Source organism: Engystomops pustulosus, chromosome 6 (assembly GCF_040894005.1).
Source record: "Engystomops pustulosus chromosome 6, aEngPut4.maternal, whole genome shotgun sequence".
NCBI lineage: Eukaryota > Metazoa > Chordata > Amphibia > Anura > Leptodactylidae > Engystomops > Engystomops pustulosus.
The window spans coordinates 143585380-143601964 of NC_092416.1; the positions used below are offsets into that span (position 1 = coordinate 143585380).

The 16585-nt window shown below is 39.7% G+C and overlaps 2 protein-coding genes across 11 annotated transcripts in view; one reads left to right on the forward strand and one right to left on the reverse strand.

The window, feature by feature from the left end:
* The window catches only part of LOC140064538 (uncharacterized), an 83038-nt gene that overhangs the window by 15811 nt on the left and 50642 nt on the right, over positions 1-16585 (reverse strand). For 8 of the 10 annotated variants that reach the window (XR_011847770.1, XR_011847771.1, XR_011847769.1 and 5 more), the window contains 2 exons: positions 8180-8303; positions 3979-4056 (listed from right to left, as the gene is read on the reverse strand). The gene's annotated coding sequence lies outside the window, so the exon portion shown is untranslated. Of the gene's footprint in view, positions 1-3967; positions 4057-8179; positions 8304-9458; positions 9589-16585 lie in introns of all 10 variants that reach the window. The other 2 variants (XM_072111544.1, XM_072111545.1) reach the window with 2 other exon arrangements.
* The window catches only part of PLXDC1 (plexin domain containing 1), a 45155-nt gene continuing 31229 nt past the window's right edge, over positions 2660-16585 (forward strand). Inside the window, exons 1-3 of the mRNA XM_072111536.1 lie at positions 2660-2944; positions 8920-9071; positions 16384-16527. Coding sequence (XP_071967637.1) covers positions 2860-2944; positions 8920-9071; positions 16384-16527 — 381 coding nt within the window. The 5' untranslated portion in view covers positions 2660-2859. The remainder of the gene's footprint in view (positions 2945-8919; positions 9072-16383; positions 16528-16585) is intronic.

The following is a 16585-nucleotide window of genomic DNA, read 5'->3' on the forward strand; positions in this document are numbered from 1 at the left end:
ACTAAGTATCCCTTTAATAATCACAATGGTGGGGGACAAACTACTAGGATCATATCCAGATTTACTGCAACAACAAAAGCTTAAACACAAAACAAATAATTCTTTAGTTTATAACATGTAGCTACATATGCTTGTATCTACTGCAGAAGGCAATGAATAAAATGGATTTATAAACTTTCAAAATCATCAAACACTGATTTCCTTTAGCCACTCTTAGAATGTATTCTGGATTCCGTAAGATAACCACCCATGCAATCCTCAAATCTTCTGTAATTATCTCCACCTATTAACATACAGAAGAGAAGATGTTACATTTAATTACATAGCAACAAGCCAGTTCTCTGAATGGCAAGCGGAGGAGGTCAGTGGATAAAGTTTCTCTGAAAACAATCCTCAGTGCGCTCTCCTCCAGAATCATTCCCAGCTACATAGAGCGTTGCTGCATTGATGATATTAGCAGATTATTGGATGAATATTTAGGCGGAATGTCAGATGCTGATTATTTATAAATAAATCTGTTTTACTTTTAAACCCCCACACTAAATATAGAAAGAGGGGTTTTCATAGAATTATAGCCATCCATACACATAGGATATTTAATAAGACAAATATATTCTCTAAGATAAATGTTCTGATGGGCCAAGGGGCATACAGTACGTGGAAGATAAACGACTGCTATAGGAATCACTTACTGTAACAATATCTATTTTTTATTTCTTTCAGTGATTATACTCCTTTTTCAGTGTTGGTAGCTTTATTCACCATACAACTTTGTCACTACCCACAGGATACTGCACAAGATGTAGATCTGGGGGATTCACTGATGTTCACTGAATGAGCATGAAAATAAGGGTCCCTTGTCCCTTAATCTGAATAAAGGGATGGTTCCCCAAACACATTGCCATTCCACTGGGTTAGGTTTAGGTCTTATTTTTTCTATTAAAAAAATGTACATTTATTCTTGAACAATAACGAAACATTTATTTAAATAATGTCCACAACATCAGGACTTTCCATACTCTGAATTCCACTGTAAATTTCCTGTGATTCTATTGACTTGATAATCATTAGCCCTAATTTCTCATGTCTAGTAAGGTCATCTTCCTCAAGCCCTTCCCAACTGGTCAACTTTAAAGGAAATCTACCATCAAAATGAAGCATGATAAACCAGGGACACTTAGATGATAGATTCGGGCACTGTGACTGCGGAAATGTTATATATTATAATATTCTTATAGTTCTAAAATCTGCTTTTATAATTATGCTAATGGCTTATTAGCATAATTTTAAAAGCGTGCAAATTTACAGGCTGCTTCACCCTACCCTCTGTTCCCTCAGCAATTCCCCCCTTCCTCTGCTTGATGTAATTTCACTGCAACAGAGGAAGTTCCAGCACATAGTGAGTGGGGAAATGCTCTAGCACAGTTTAACAGCCTGTGAATCTTCAACACAAAGTGTCTCTGGTACCCCCCCCCCACCCCCAAGGAGACCTTCAGGGTAATTAGCATAATTGTAACGTTGAGGAAGGAGGCCATGGATAACAAATATAAGAAGATTACCACAGTCAAGGTGCCTGTGTCTGTTTTTTAATGGTAGATTTTATTTGAAGTCCATTGACTGGGTATAAAGGGGTGTATGGAGAAGGTTCATGGGCTTCTGATTATTATACAGCTCACACTTTTTGCAAACTGTGGTTAGCTGTAACTTTTGTTCCATGACACCTAGAAACAGTTTTTGTGTAATTTTAATGTCACATACAGAGATGTCCACGGGTGAAGTTACAGCTGGGAGTGAAAGTTGTGTATGAAAATCACACTCCAGGGCTTATATTCGGGGTAAGTGTTAAGGGGAAATACTTATCCTCTACCTGAGCCCTGTGGCAATGAGAACAATTATCTCAGTCCATTTACTTGTTACTAACTCAGATGGCTGAGTTAGGAGGAAGTGAAGACATAAATCATGTTTCACTCACCAAATATTATGCATGTCCAGAATTTCATAGTTTAAAATCTAGTAATAAGCATTGAGAGAGGGAATAGAGTGGAAGCATGCAGGAACCAATTGTTTCTCACTAATCCGGAGAAACGATTCCTTCCAGAACACTCCAGTTCTAACCTCTCCCGAAGGATTATAAGCCATGAAATGTATATTGTATAACTCTGGTCTCATCTGTTGGAAGATGGACAATTTTATTAAGCATCTGCAAACCATCTGATTTGTTGATCTGCCATCAGAAGGAACAACAGTCAGCAATTTCTATTGTAATGATCCAATCCATGCAGATAAGCCACACATGGCAGTCCCTTATACCAGCCAACTCTGAAAATTATACATGTGCTAGGTTGAGCTGAACAAGCAAAAAAAGCTGGCAGCTAAATAGCTGTATGTGTACAAATAATTGGAATAATCCTTCATAATAATAAACCACAAATGATATTAACTTGTAGTATGGATGAGTTAGTGCTCTCAGGTTTATACTTATTGGGACGTCTTGTGTTGTCTCTTGCTCAGATATCATCATGTACTTAAGCAGTTCTTTCCAGGAAAACGTGGGAATAGCTTGCACGGGTTTAACTGGATGTTATTTGGAAAGATGTGGTGTGCGTTGAATCAGCTGGCCACTAGATGGGGTGAAGGAACACATCCAATCTCTGTCTATGAATTTAGGCTCCAGTTGCTTTCCACAACAGAACATCCCACACTGAGCTGTCTCCATCTCCTTCAGATGCTCAGGGAGGGGATCATACACTACAGTGGAGCGTCCACCATTGTACCGGGTATGTTGGGAAGAAGCAGCTTAGAGTTAAGGATTGTGATACACTAAGGAGTTGGGGCAGCGTGTCACCTCTGTGTTTGAGGATGCTTTGGATCCCTATTTTCATCCTGACTCTGCTAGTGACCACTGAGGGGATTGTGAAGTCTTGGGACCACTCACCTATCTCAGGTAAGCCCCTACAGTATCTATTTTCTCCTCTAGTGTTGTTAAAATGTTAACACTGGCCATTGTGAAGCCATAAACTCTTACAACTTGGAAGATAAACTCACCCTAATAACTTTCTACAACATCCGATTTATAAATTGCATGTACATGGATAGAACATGTATGCGCTAAACAGGTTTCTGTCTTTATTGTGAGTACACATTTACAAGCTTCAAGTTTAGCTCACTGCTAAAAAAAAACCTAATGTTTAGGAAACTAAAACACAAATGTAAACATTCAAGCAAAAATAAAAGTTAGCAAAAACAAATGTTCAAAATATCAGGGCACAACATGTGTATGGTAAAGAGGAACTGGAATTCACAAACAAATAATAGAACTAAAGGACAATGCAGTCCTCTGATCCTCTGCTTTTCTTCCTGAGTGATATTATAAAATATCAGGCCATGACAATTATCATCTTCAAAGGGGGACCATTATCTCATCAGCACTGATCAATAAGATAGCGTCAGATATGTGCGAGCACCCCTCAATTCGTGACACCAAGTTGGCAATTCATTCATTCATAGAAGAGAGAAACAGAATAACACTGAATAAAAACAAATACTCTCCTATTTTGTTATATAACGGAGAATAAATGTATTTATTAAAACAGACATGTCAGGAGAAGTGATAGGCCTGCATGAAATGTATGTATCTAAATGTCTAAAACAGCATCCACTGCAACATATGATACAGATACTTGGTGACAACCACCACTTGCAGCTTTTACAGAACCATAGTCAATAAAGGAGACCATACACATTAGACAAGCCCACCATTTGTATGGGTAGGACCAGTCGACCACCTCCATACTGATAACAAATGTAAGCTTGACCATTTGGGGGTCAGAAAGCATTTAATCCACAGTAATCAAAATTATACAGCCACGGGAGAGTAAGAATAGACAAAGCAGATCCCTCCTGTAGCTGAGACCTGGTCCCCCAACATTGGACATGGATAGTGATTGCGTTATTTTGGAAGTAATACCTATGTTTTACCTGATCTTCATTCCTTCTGCGTTACTTTCATTCTTAATGGCTACTCTTCATATTATACATGGAGCCTTGTGGACTTGGCTGAGGGAACAAAATAATAGTCTTTGACAACACATTTATCCAAATTATATGCTTAAGCAGAATTTTTTGGCCACTGGGGTTATATACATAAGATAGCGATCAAGCAAATGCAGTCTTCCAAGTAACATGTGCAGGCAATATAGGGCCAGTTATTATCTCACAATGTTGGCTCTGAGCAGAAATGTTTTCCTTATCTGACTCGAAGGAATAGATGAATATTGTAGAGCTGTAACACAGATACAATGGGGGATATTCTTTGGCGTCAAAGCCCTGAAAAAAAATTCCTGGTGTCCTGCCCATGCGCCTGTGTAATCGCTATAGCCTGCGCATGTTCAGGCCTGAACAAGGGCAGGTTAAAGCGTTATTCTACTGTATGCACTAGTGTATGATGTAGGCAATTGATAAAAATGCATATCCATTCCATACAATGAATACAATAAAATCATTATCTTATTATAGTTCACCATTATACTCACCATGGATAGGAATTTTATTTGAAAGTAGCAAAAGTTACCAATTGCAGGGACCTATTAAGAGAATGGCCTCAGCTGTCTGTGGGATTTTATGCCATTAGGGTTCTGGCACACGGTGCGTTCTTGGACTGTTTATAAATGGACTGAACGGACTGAGTTTCCCATGCGTTTATGAAACGGATTAAAACCAGCCAAACGCATGGTAAACATACAAAAACGCATGTGTTTTCAGTCCGTTTAAAAATGGTCCAAGAACTGACCAAGAACGCACCGTGTGACAGCACCCTAATAGTAATTGAGGTAATTTTATTAATGTAAGTGGCAAATATATCGAGATTCTAGTAAATGAAGACAACCTGATGGTACTCACAATCACAGCACCAACGTGCAGTTAAGGCAAGTGTTTGCGAGTTCCATCTAGTTGTCTTCATTTAAAATTAGGTGAAGGAAGTAGGTTTTGACCACTAGCACTGGTTTTAGAAGTATATTTTTCATTTGTATGCGTAGGCTGTTATGCTTGACAAAGGAAAAGTCCCAAACATGTCGCAAGTACACTTTTTTCCATCTGGGAAATCATCATGTCTGTTTGCCCATACAGTAATTTTTATGGATTTTAAAATTTGCAATAATTATAAATATTTTAAGATTTAAGGACACTGGATGTTTTTTTGTTTTGTGCAGCTTAGATTGTGTTGTATTGCGTTTACAAATGCAATGCAAACACCCGGGGGCTGGGCATGGCCTAATTGCATACATGTTTCCAATGAATGAGGTCGGTAGTACGGCACCCGGTGTTTTGCATTTTATAAATATAAGAGACTGTGTGGTAGTTACTAATCGCATGTGTTTCAATGAAAACGCATATGTGATTAAGCCAAGCCCTGGGCGTTTGCATTATGTTTGTAAACGTAACACAAATGCCACACGTGACCTCACGCTTACATGTCCCCATTCTGTGGATCGCTGAAAGTCTCAAGTGTCAATCATGACGCTAACCCTTTAGGGCGTGTTCACACTTTGCAGTTAAAATTGCATCTCAATGCATCGTTATAAGTTTTGAGGTGATTTTAGGTTCAGTTTCCTAACTTAACAGATGAAACATGAACTGGACAGGCGGATTTTATTGAAGAGGAAACCCAATCAATGATTGTGATTCACCTGTTCAGTTAATGTCTTTCACCTGTCAAATTTCGAGTTTCACCGAAAATCACAATAAAACTGATGCAGTTGCGATGCAGTTTTAACTTTAACATGTGAACGCAATCTTTAGTGTCAAGAAAGAGATAAACCTAATGAAATGGGATTTGTACAAATTCAATACCTTTATAAAATGTATATTTATCTGATAAATCTCCCCTGCTATCCAGGGTTATGGTAACAAAAACCTCAGCAGCAAAGTCATTTCTTCCTAGGATACAGCATTCACTGTGCTGCAGGTTTCTGGCTGTAAAATAGTTAAGTTTTAACACTACTCCTTGCCAGTACATCCCACATTAAAATCTAGAACTACACATGGCAACAAGCCACCCTTCATTCCTTGTGCGTAAATACTAGCGAGAATCCGCACTGTTGCTGAGTTTTGGGACAAGTTATTTTGGAGCCCAGGGCTAATACTTTAGGCTGTCATGCATAAACATGGAGCAATCATTTTGATGTAAGTGTTTGATCATAAGCAGCTTTATTTGATTATCTGAAGCACATCTTCCAGTAAATATCCTGCTTGCAGATATTAGCGTGGGATGACCTTCACAACTAACTAAATAATATTTGTTTTTATACTAGTTTTCTATTTATTTAAAGGGCACCTGTCAGCTCCTTGGCTACATATATATGCTATACTGGGGTCCTGGGTTCAAGCCCAGTGCCAACATCTGCAAAGAGTTTTTATGTTCTCTCCGTGTTTGCGTGGGTTTCCTCCGGGTCCTCCTGTTTCCTCCCATACTCCAAAACATACTGGTAGGTTGAATAGATTGTGAGCCCCATTATTATTATTAATAAATATATGGCCATGTAGGTGGAGCCTCCAGCCAAAGACCCTGTATTTATATGGCAAGGTACGTTTGTGTATCCTTTGTTGCCCAGTTTCATAATGCTGTCAATAAGGACTGAGTAGAGGATCCTGGGAAGTCAAACTGGACAATGACTGAAATGTCCATCTTCATATAAATACATATTTCTATACATTCAAGCCATATGTTGAGTTTATAAGTGGGCTGGAAGCTGACGGTTCTCTTTAATCATATCTATTGATGGAATAACTTATTCATAGCACAGTATAATGCACAATACCCCTGTCATACATGTTAAGTTTCACAGACTCAACATTATTTAGTCAGTAACAGAGGATCAGGGGAAGGTATTACTGCATATCAAAACTAATGAACAGCTACATTTTATCAACTTGTTGGAATATTTTCATTTTCTAAGTTATTGGTTTCATCATTTTCCATTTTAGTTAGAAAGCTTATTTGTAAAGATATATACAAAGACAGTCCTGTGTTTAAATTGCCAATATGAAATGCTAAAATTCAAACGGCATACAAACCAGATCAGGGTCAGCTCCAGGTTTCTGTAGGCCCCTGGGTGAGATCGCCTCAGTTGGCCCCTTTGCGGTGAACTCATGAGGCGGCATTAAAATGTAAGAAATTGAAACAGTCCCCTGTTCCCTAAAATATTCCCTAATTTATCAAAGCAAACAGGCCCCTCATGGTTATTTTATATAAAGCCCCCTCACCCCCATGGATTACTTATGTACAGCCTCCTGTGGGCCAGACACTTTATAAATACATGTGCAAGCAGTTTCCACATTTTTTCAGAGTAAAGTCAGAGTGAAAATTGGCGCAAACGCTTTCATAAATGTGGCTCGTTATATAACACAGCTCTGATAGCTCTCTGTAATTCTAACGAGCCTTGTGACATCACATGACCAGGGACCGATTTTTATCCACAGGAAGCAAACAATGCAGCTTCCTGTAGAATTACAGCAAGCAGATATATTGAAAACAGCAAGGAATTGATGCAGAAATTATAATGACATTTTTTTAAACTATTCACTATATAAATAACATTTATTTACGGAAACTGGACAACCCCTTTGAACTCTGCCTAATACGTAGAAGAACTGAATAAGTGACTCCTTTAACAAGGGTGTTTTGCACTGGGAAGTACCGTTGCCTAAGAAACCATCTGACGAGAAAGTGTTTAATGTTCTGCTGAATATCACAGAATATAGAATGTATACTTTATTTTTTTTTTTTTAGCAGACAATTCAACTACTATGAGTAAATTATTGTTATCGTGTCACTGTCCTGGATAACAGGTTGGTGGCGGTTTGCGGCCCAAATCTTCATGACATGTTTCCTTTACCTCTATTCTATTATAGGACATCTAAACCAGTCATCTCCCTTAACTCCATCCACATGAACCATGTACAGTTTATACACATTTATATGACTACAGTATATGGAAATGTAAAAAATCTTCACTGTGAAAACTGATACTAGGAAAAGAATCAGTTCTCCTAAAGAAGCCTACACTTTGAAGGAGAGGGAACGAAGACATCTGGGAGATCTGCAATCATAACATTCATCCCGTTTAATATTTATAGCAACAATAATTAGCGACAGATGATTGATGGTATCTCTTCTCACCTAATTACACTCAGGAGCTGAAATGAGACCACAGACCGCAGGGATGTGGTATTTTTATACATCAAATCTATGTCATACATTGACGGGCCTAGTGCTGGATATTTAGGATTTTACAGGGTAGAACCTAGAAGATAAACTATGATTAGTAAATTAACAGCAATTTATAGATAAAACAATGAAACTAAAAGTGAAGGTTAAGAACTATATGAATGTACAACATAGGGGAGCCGCCTACTGTAAGTGTATAAATAATTATACTACATTGCAAAGAAATTGGTGTTGAATGGGCAGAGTTGTGGCAGTGAGTGTTTGGCAGTAGGTTTGAGTTGGACCAGAATAACATCTGCGTGTCATTTGTATATAATCCCGTGCTGGTGTGGATTTCCTCTGGGCACCTCATGGTTTTTTCCCACAATCTAAAAACTGATCTGTAAATGGTCCTCGAATTGGTTTGTCTGAATGAGAGCAGACAACAGAATTTTACTTATAGGAGGATCTTTTTCTATACATTTCCAATTTCTCTTTGTAAACCATATACTACCATTTTTTAGATTCCATTGAAGATCTAGCAATAGTTTTCACTTTTTTCTCAGGATGGGTGAAATCCTCTGACAAACCTGGAAAAATGCTGGAGATTTGAGAATATATTTATATTTTATTTTTTTTCAATGGTTGTGTTTAAGGGGTATTGAGAGGTTAAAACTACTCTACAAAATGATATCACATTCAATATTTTTTAGGATCCAGCCCTTTAAAGACCAAACGAAGAGACAATCACATTGTAAGATATCAGCGAGATATTAACAATGGGAGGAACAAGATCGCTGAACGTGCCATTCAAGGTCGAGGAGTTGAGAGCCTGCCTATTGACACTTACCAGACCCAAATCGTGGTAAGTACCAGTTCTCGTTATTTTAACCAATGGTTTATCTGTGTAACTTATATAAAGGTCTCATCAGGTACTGAACTTCTGTGCACATCATTATACAGGCAGTCCCTGGGTTATGTAAAGATAGGTTCTGTAGGTTTGTTCTTAAGTTGAATTTGTATGTAAGTCGGATCTGTATATTTTATAATTAAACCCCAGCTAGATTTTAAAAATGTTGGATTGTCATAAAAACCAGGATTAACAATAAAGCTTGTTTGCAGCACCTTTGATAACTGTTACAGCTGTTTATTGCAACCTAGGACTAAAGTACAGTATAATAATAATAATTCTTTATTTATATAGCGCACACAGATTACGCACACAATTACTATATACAGTATAGTAAATTACCAATTATCAGAGGTCTGTTTGTAACTAGGGGTCGTCTGTTAGTCAGGTGTTCTTAAGTAGTGGACCGCCTCTGTTATTCCAATACACCAGTGATCTACTTCTGCCAAAATGTTCACCACCTATTTTACAGCTATGATAATAAGAAGAGAGTGGAAGATTAAAATATAACTTTTATCATTATAAGTTTAAAATTGATAAACACACACACATATATGTACTGTACAAATGGCAATTAGGGCAAGGTGAGGAAAATTAACAGCTCACATTGTGCATGGAGAGACCCCATCTTAAAACATACACTTTCCATGCACCACCAGCTTACTGATAGACGACACTCTCTGCTGTATCTGTTGGGTACGGACTATCCAAGGTCCGTTAGGCCACAGTTAGGCTATATTCACACGAACGTATGGGGACATATATACGGCCGGCGTATATATATTGTGTATATATACTTCCCCATAGCAGGCAATGGGTGCACAGCACCGTTCCATAGACGGGAGAAAGATAGATAGGGAGAAATATGATAGGACATCTTTACCCAGAATACAGCGCCGTGCCCCCTTGTCTCTCTATGGAGAGGGGCGGGGGTGAGCGGCGCTCATCCCCTCCTCCTCTCCCTGGCGCGGATGTGTGCCGTAGCCTTAGATATGTGGACAGGTTTCCTTGTACAGAAATCAAATTGAATTGAATACCAGCACAAGAAGATACGAGCACTGAATAAAAGAGGTATAATGAATCATCAATGTAAAACACACTAAGTTACACTGTATCCTGCATGATAATAAATCATGACATTTCGGAATATTATGTCTCCCACGTCAGTAAATTAGTGTTATTGGTATAGCCTCCTCTGTCCTAGCCAGAACACAATTTGTATCCCTCATCTATCCCCACAATCATAGGGGAAGTGACGGGGTCTCTACATGCACAATGTGAGGTGTTTATTTTCCTCACCTTGCCCTAATTGCAATTCATACAGTACATAAGTGTATGTTTATTAATTTTAAATTAATAATATGGTACCGTAATAAAAGTACAGTAATATTTTAATCTGCCACTTATCCCTCCTTTCTTAATTACCGGTATTATAATTATATTATGGCTCCATAGTGTTTCCTTTCTATGCCGTCATAATACAGCAACCAGTAATCCTTGGAGTCGGACTAAACTTCCATCAGAAATTAGACCAGTGACTTAGAGTAGACAATTTGCAAGAAATATTATTTGGTTTGTTGGGAAATATAAATTACTAAAGTCATGACCCTTCTCTTGCAAACCAGGAGATTAAATCCAAGTGATCAAAAGAAATACATAGACCATTTTAAAGGTTTATGCACAAGGTATTTACTGGACCTGCGTAGTCCTCATAGCAAATAATAAAATAAATAAAATTAGTGAAGAAAAAGAATGTAAATTGAACTGTCCCATTCTGCATTACTGTCAGGGATTTACTCCACAGCTTCTGTAAACCTACATGACAGAAATTGCGAAAACACGATTATTTACAAGTAACATCTGTTCATAGCAAAGAAAACTAACAAAAATGTGAATGAAGACTTCCAGACTCAACAACATAATATAAGTAGTTATTGGTTATTGTACTTGAGAATTGAAGGAACCTGTCATTAGAAAAAAAGCTCAAAAACTATTACTAACCTTTAATGCAGAACAGTGGACACTGTTGTCCTTTTATATCCTGGGATATTCGGCATTACACAGAAACAGAACTAGAAAAATCTGTATATAAATGACCTAAAGAGTCATAGGAGGCGAGAAAAGTCATACTAGAATGTCCCCTTCCAGTTTCTCAATATCCCATTATTAACCTAAGCTACCTACAAAAGCTTCCACCTACATCACATAAACCAGGAGAGAACGTCCTAGCATGACTCTTCTCCACCCCCACAACACCTCTAGGCGATTTAATTTAGAAGGACATTATTGTGTCCTGGTTGCCAGTGGTTTCTGGGCCAAAATTCTCATGTCAAGTTCCTTTTAACCTCTTTCCCCACATGTGACTATTATGGCACAACGTTGAGAAGTGGGTAGGGACAGGGCTCAAGGGCCCTCGCCATCTGCCCACCGGTAACACCTGTGGTCAGTTCTGGCACCGATCGGAGGTGTTAACCATTCAAATACCTCTGGCAAAGCTTCCGGAGCAATTTAAATCTTGGAATCCTGGATTCTTAGATTTGATCATCACGTCCTATCTTTTCCTGGGCTACAGATCGGTACGGTGCCGCACGTGTCCCGCGAGCCCATACAAGTGTATGGGGGACGTATATCGGCCGCATATACGTCGGCCGTATATACATCCCCCATACTGTAGTGTGAATGCAGCCTTAGTCTAGAGTCAACCCCTCTTTCCCTGGACCTGATATAAAAATAAACATCTTAAATCTTGTTAGGTATCCCAGTGTCCCAAAACCCTTTAATCTACCTAAATGTATAAACAGTTATTCCCAGCAGTGAACTCCGTAAAGGAAACTCAGCAAAAAGTGATCAAAAGTTTGTACAGTCACCAAAATGGTAGCAATGAAACCAACATCTCAGCCCACCAAAAATGAGACCATGCACAGATCAGTGCACTGTAGTATTAAAAGTAATAAAACTCCGTTCACCAATTTTTGGGAATATTTTTAGCCGAGGAGGAGTATGACATTTTCAGTAATACATATAAATAACTCCTAGCAATATACATTGCTAATAAACCAATATTTATGCAAGAAAAGCATTACCGTCAAGAAATAGCACAGTATTACTGCTTCTTTCCAGCATATCTAAGCACTGCACAATATTATGCCTGTATGCGTGGCCTATATAGTAACTGTCAGGCTCAGAGGTTGTGGATCCTGTGAACCACTGCGGACGATGACACAAGCCACTACCTGGGACCGCAGTCTAAGTGGCACCTGGTTTTCACCAGAGCCCGCCACAAAGCAGGTTGGACTTGCTGCGGTAAGGTACCACCACAGGCGTGACTTGTCCGCAGTGGCAGCCAAGGTCAAGGTACAGAAACGACAGGCAATCTCGTAGTCGGGGACAGGCAGGACGAGCAGCACAGGTTCAAAGTCGGAGACGTAACAGGTCAGGGCAGGCGGCAAAGAAGCGAAGTCAGAAACGGAACTGGAGTCACAACGGAAATTCTCAGAAACAGCACAAGGCATCAACACAGCTTTCACTAGGGTTCTAGGCACAAAGATCCGTCAGGGTTTGATGGCAGAGGCAGGTTTAAATAGCCTTATGGGAAAATGGCCAGCGCCAATTAATGGTGCCGTGCGTGCGCCCTAGGACACAGGGGCATGTGCACACGGAGTGGGGCCGGGACTCGGGAGCGAGACAGGTGAGAAGCCCTGGCGGTGCGCCTGCGGGGACAAGGGGCACGGGTGAGCCTGCGACCCGCGATATGGGTCGCGGGACCACCCGTGACAGTACTGCTATAGATATCCATATGTATACTACTCCTCTTATATTGTATAGCACCATACTACTACTTTTATTCTGTTTGTATGGGTACAGTACTACTACTCCTATCCTTTATACATAGGCACAGCACAATATTATTACTTCTTTCCTGTGGGCACATCACAGCACTGCTCATTCTTTCCTGCATACAGTGGGGAATAAAAGTATTTTGTCAGCCACAAATTGTGCAAGTTCTCCCACTTAAAAAGATGAGAGACCTGTAAATTGACATCATAGGTGGATCTCATCTATCAGAGACAAAACGTTAAAACAAATTCAGAAAATCACATTGTCTGATCTTTAGAGAATTTATTTGCAAATGATGGTGGAAAATAAGGCTGAATGACATTTGTAGAGCAGGTTTCAAAATCAAATTCACTCGTTCAGTTCATGTGTTTCACCTGTTCAATTGACAAAACTGCTCCTCAAACCACCTCAAAGCTGATTGCGATGCAGCTTTTACCCCTTCCCGCTCTGTGGCGGATATATCCGCCGCTGAGTGCAGTGACATAGCGTTCAGCGGCGGATATATCCACCGCTGAGATGATGCCGGCTCGGCTCTGGATCGGAGCCGAACTGGCAAACACGGGGTGCCGGCTGTAACATATAGCCGGCACCCTACTGTAACACCCACGGTCGGAGTGGGCTCCGATCGCGGGTGTGTAACCTGTTAAGTGCCGCGGTCAGCGCGACCGCGGCATCTAACATGCCTTTGGGGGATCTTTCCCCCACGATCGGCACCCCCGCGCAGTTTTCGAGGGGGGCGCCGATCACTGCTATAGTAACTCTGGGGTCCGATCAGGACTCCAGAGGTGTCTGCTGGCAGTGCCTGAAAGATGGCGTCTGTGACACTTGGTGAGGTGGTTATGTGACCTTTGATAATATCTATATAAATTTGGTATCCCAGGGATTATACCAACCCAAGAAATAAAGTGGTTACTTTTGGAATGTAAAGTGAAAGGCATAAATACAGAATCCACAAGAAAATGTTGCAAATGTTTTTGTTCAGCTATTTCACCACAATTGGACTTTTCTGTACGCTTTCCAGTACACATCATGGAATATTAAATACTTTCACTGAAAAGTACAATTGGTTAAGCAGAAAACAAGCCCTCACACAGCTCTGAGCAAAAAAAAAACTGTAAGGATTTTTGAAGGAGTGGAGCAAAAAATGGAAACACAAAAAAGGTCCAAGTCGTTAAGGGGTTAAAGAAAATATTCATTGCATCCTACAAACTGGTGGCTGAAAAATAATTTAGTAAGGAAGATAAACATGTGTAAAATATCTGCTCAAGGCAGTGACATAACAGGAAAGACCTGGTGAGAGATAGGGCAAACTGCAAGGAATTGACTTTGACATCAGCTCTACATATAAATGATCCTCCATCCTGGCAATGAGAACATGTAACCTTGGCCACATCTGATAGTGTCACTAACTCTGTGTCACTCCATACTACAAACAACTCAAGGACTGAAATGGCATCTACTGAAGCCTTCTGCAAATTTTAAGGTTTGTAACATACATTATATGGGAACTTCATAAAATGTCACATCTAAACTCTTGTTAGCTTGATAATCAAGTAACTGGAAAAGTAACCCTATGCCCCTGTATATGGTACATGTATGTCACAGCAGGAAGCTAAATCATGGCCCATGTATGACACATAGATGGTTTAGCTGTGGGTGCTCAGCCCATGACCACATCTTAGAGGTTGTCTTGAAACATTGTCCCTTTTCCCTTCGTCGGCCTCTCCTGGGCCCTTTTCAGGGAACATGTATTGCTGAAGCGACCCAGAACCAAATTAGTTCTTTTGGGTCCATTATCTTCCTTTTGTGTCTGAGGCATTAGTTCTGTAATAAATTTTATCATGGATAATAACATCCTAAAATTTAGGCCCCCCTCAAAAAGTTTAAAAAATACAAAGTAAAGCCTACTGTATAATTGACATAAATTAAATACAATAAACACGATATGTTTAGAATCCTCCCATTTAAAGGGGTTATCCAACTTTGATGAAAACTCTAGAGGTAGGCTTGGAGGGCTCTACTTACCTCCTCTGGCACTCCCGGTCTCCTGTGCCACCGTCCCTCAGTGCCGTGCACGTGTTTTTATTATAAGAGCAGCTCTGAGGCTTCCTGGCCTGTCACGGCATAATCCCTACTACATAATAAAATATGGAGAAAGTATATTGTATGAGATAAAAAAAAATAATAAAAACATCAAATGAAATAGAAACAATGATGTGCAAGTTTCACATGATAATACACTGTGCAGCACATGATAGGGAGGCTGTGGGCCTTGGAGTAAAGAGGGGAAGAGCAAAGATCACCGGAGGGGAGGGAAGGGGGAGATGCTTAATGTTGTATTGGGGTTATTTACGTTATTTATGTGACAAGTAAAATAAATGAAAAAAAAATTGCCCCAGAGATGATTATAGATGTCACCTACTATAAGCCTGTGTAATGACAGGAACGTTTATCTTGTTATGTACTGTATAAATGGAATCTACATGTCTGTTTATTACCACATGTACAACTCATAGGCAAATAAAATGTTGTTTAAAAAAAAAAAAAAAAATGAAAAAAATTTAACCCTATTAAGTATCCCCCTTGGCAGAATATGCCTAATCTATAAAAATATGAAAAAATTATCCCATATGGTGAGTGCCATTTGGCCACCCAAAAAATTAGGATACAAAGTAATTAAAACATTGCAAATCTCACTAGTTGAAAACATCAGCTTGTCCTACAAAAAAACCTGTACGAGACCATGTACACAATAATGAAGCACATTTACTTACCCGGTCCAGTCGCGATCCAGCGGCGCGTTCCCCGATGCTGATTAGGGTTCTGCCGGGATTCACTAAGGTCGTGCGCCTGATGTCCACTTGGTGTCGCTGCTGCGCTGAAGTCCACTGGAATTCACCTTCTCTGTCTCGGTGTATGTGAGTGCTATTTTTGCGACACAATTTTTTTTTTTTAAATTCCGCGGTTTTCCCGAATCCGTCGGGTTTTATGACGGCCACGCGTGATCGGCGCAATTCGGAAAAATTCGGGAAACCCGCGGAAAAAAGGGATTCAGACCCTTAGTAAATGTGCCCCAATGTCTTTTGACGCTGTACTGGTGCCAGGTTTGTTGTTTCATACTTATCTACTGTTATTTTTCTGCCATATATGTTTCAATTAAAAAAAAAACTGCCTGCTTAATTTTTCCTGGCCTTCTGTACGTGTATCCCTATGGGAAAGTGATTGTGTGAACTTAGTAAGCCAAAAACTAGTAGTGGCTCCAAAAAAAAAACAAAAAAAACTATGAAATCGAAATGATCCTTTCATATTTATCATATCTACCACAGATCCTTTCAAAACAGAACCAATGGTATCGTGTCCATAAGTCCATGTGAACAGAAAGGTCTGAATTTTTTTCTATTTAGACAAATGACTCTTATTCTCTCTGCAGGAGAACAATCACAAATACTATTCGTCAAGAGTGCTGGGGCCCACTGAGTTGCAAGGTCATGACCTGCTGGTGGATTTACTACAAGAGGAACCCAAAAAGGCTACAGTGCTTGCCATCCTGTCCAAAGCACACAAGCAGGCCTTGGTGAGACCTCCCCTGTGCCGCGCCTTAGCCTGGACAAACAGTTCACCTGAGCTCAAAC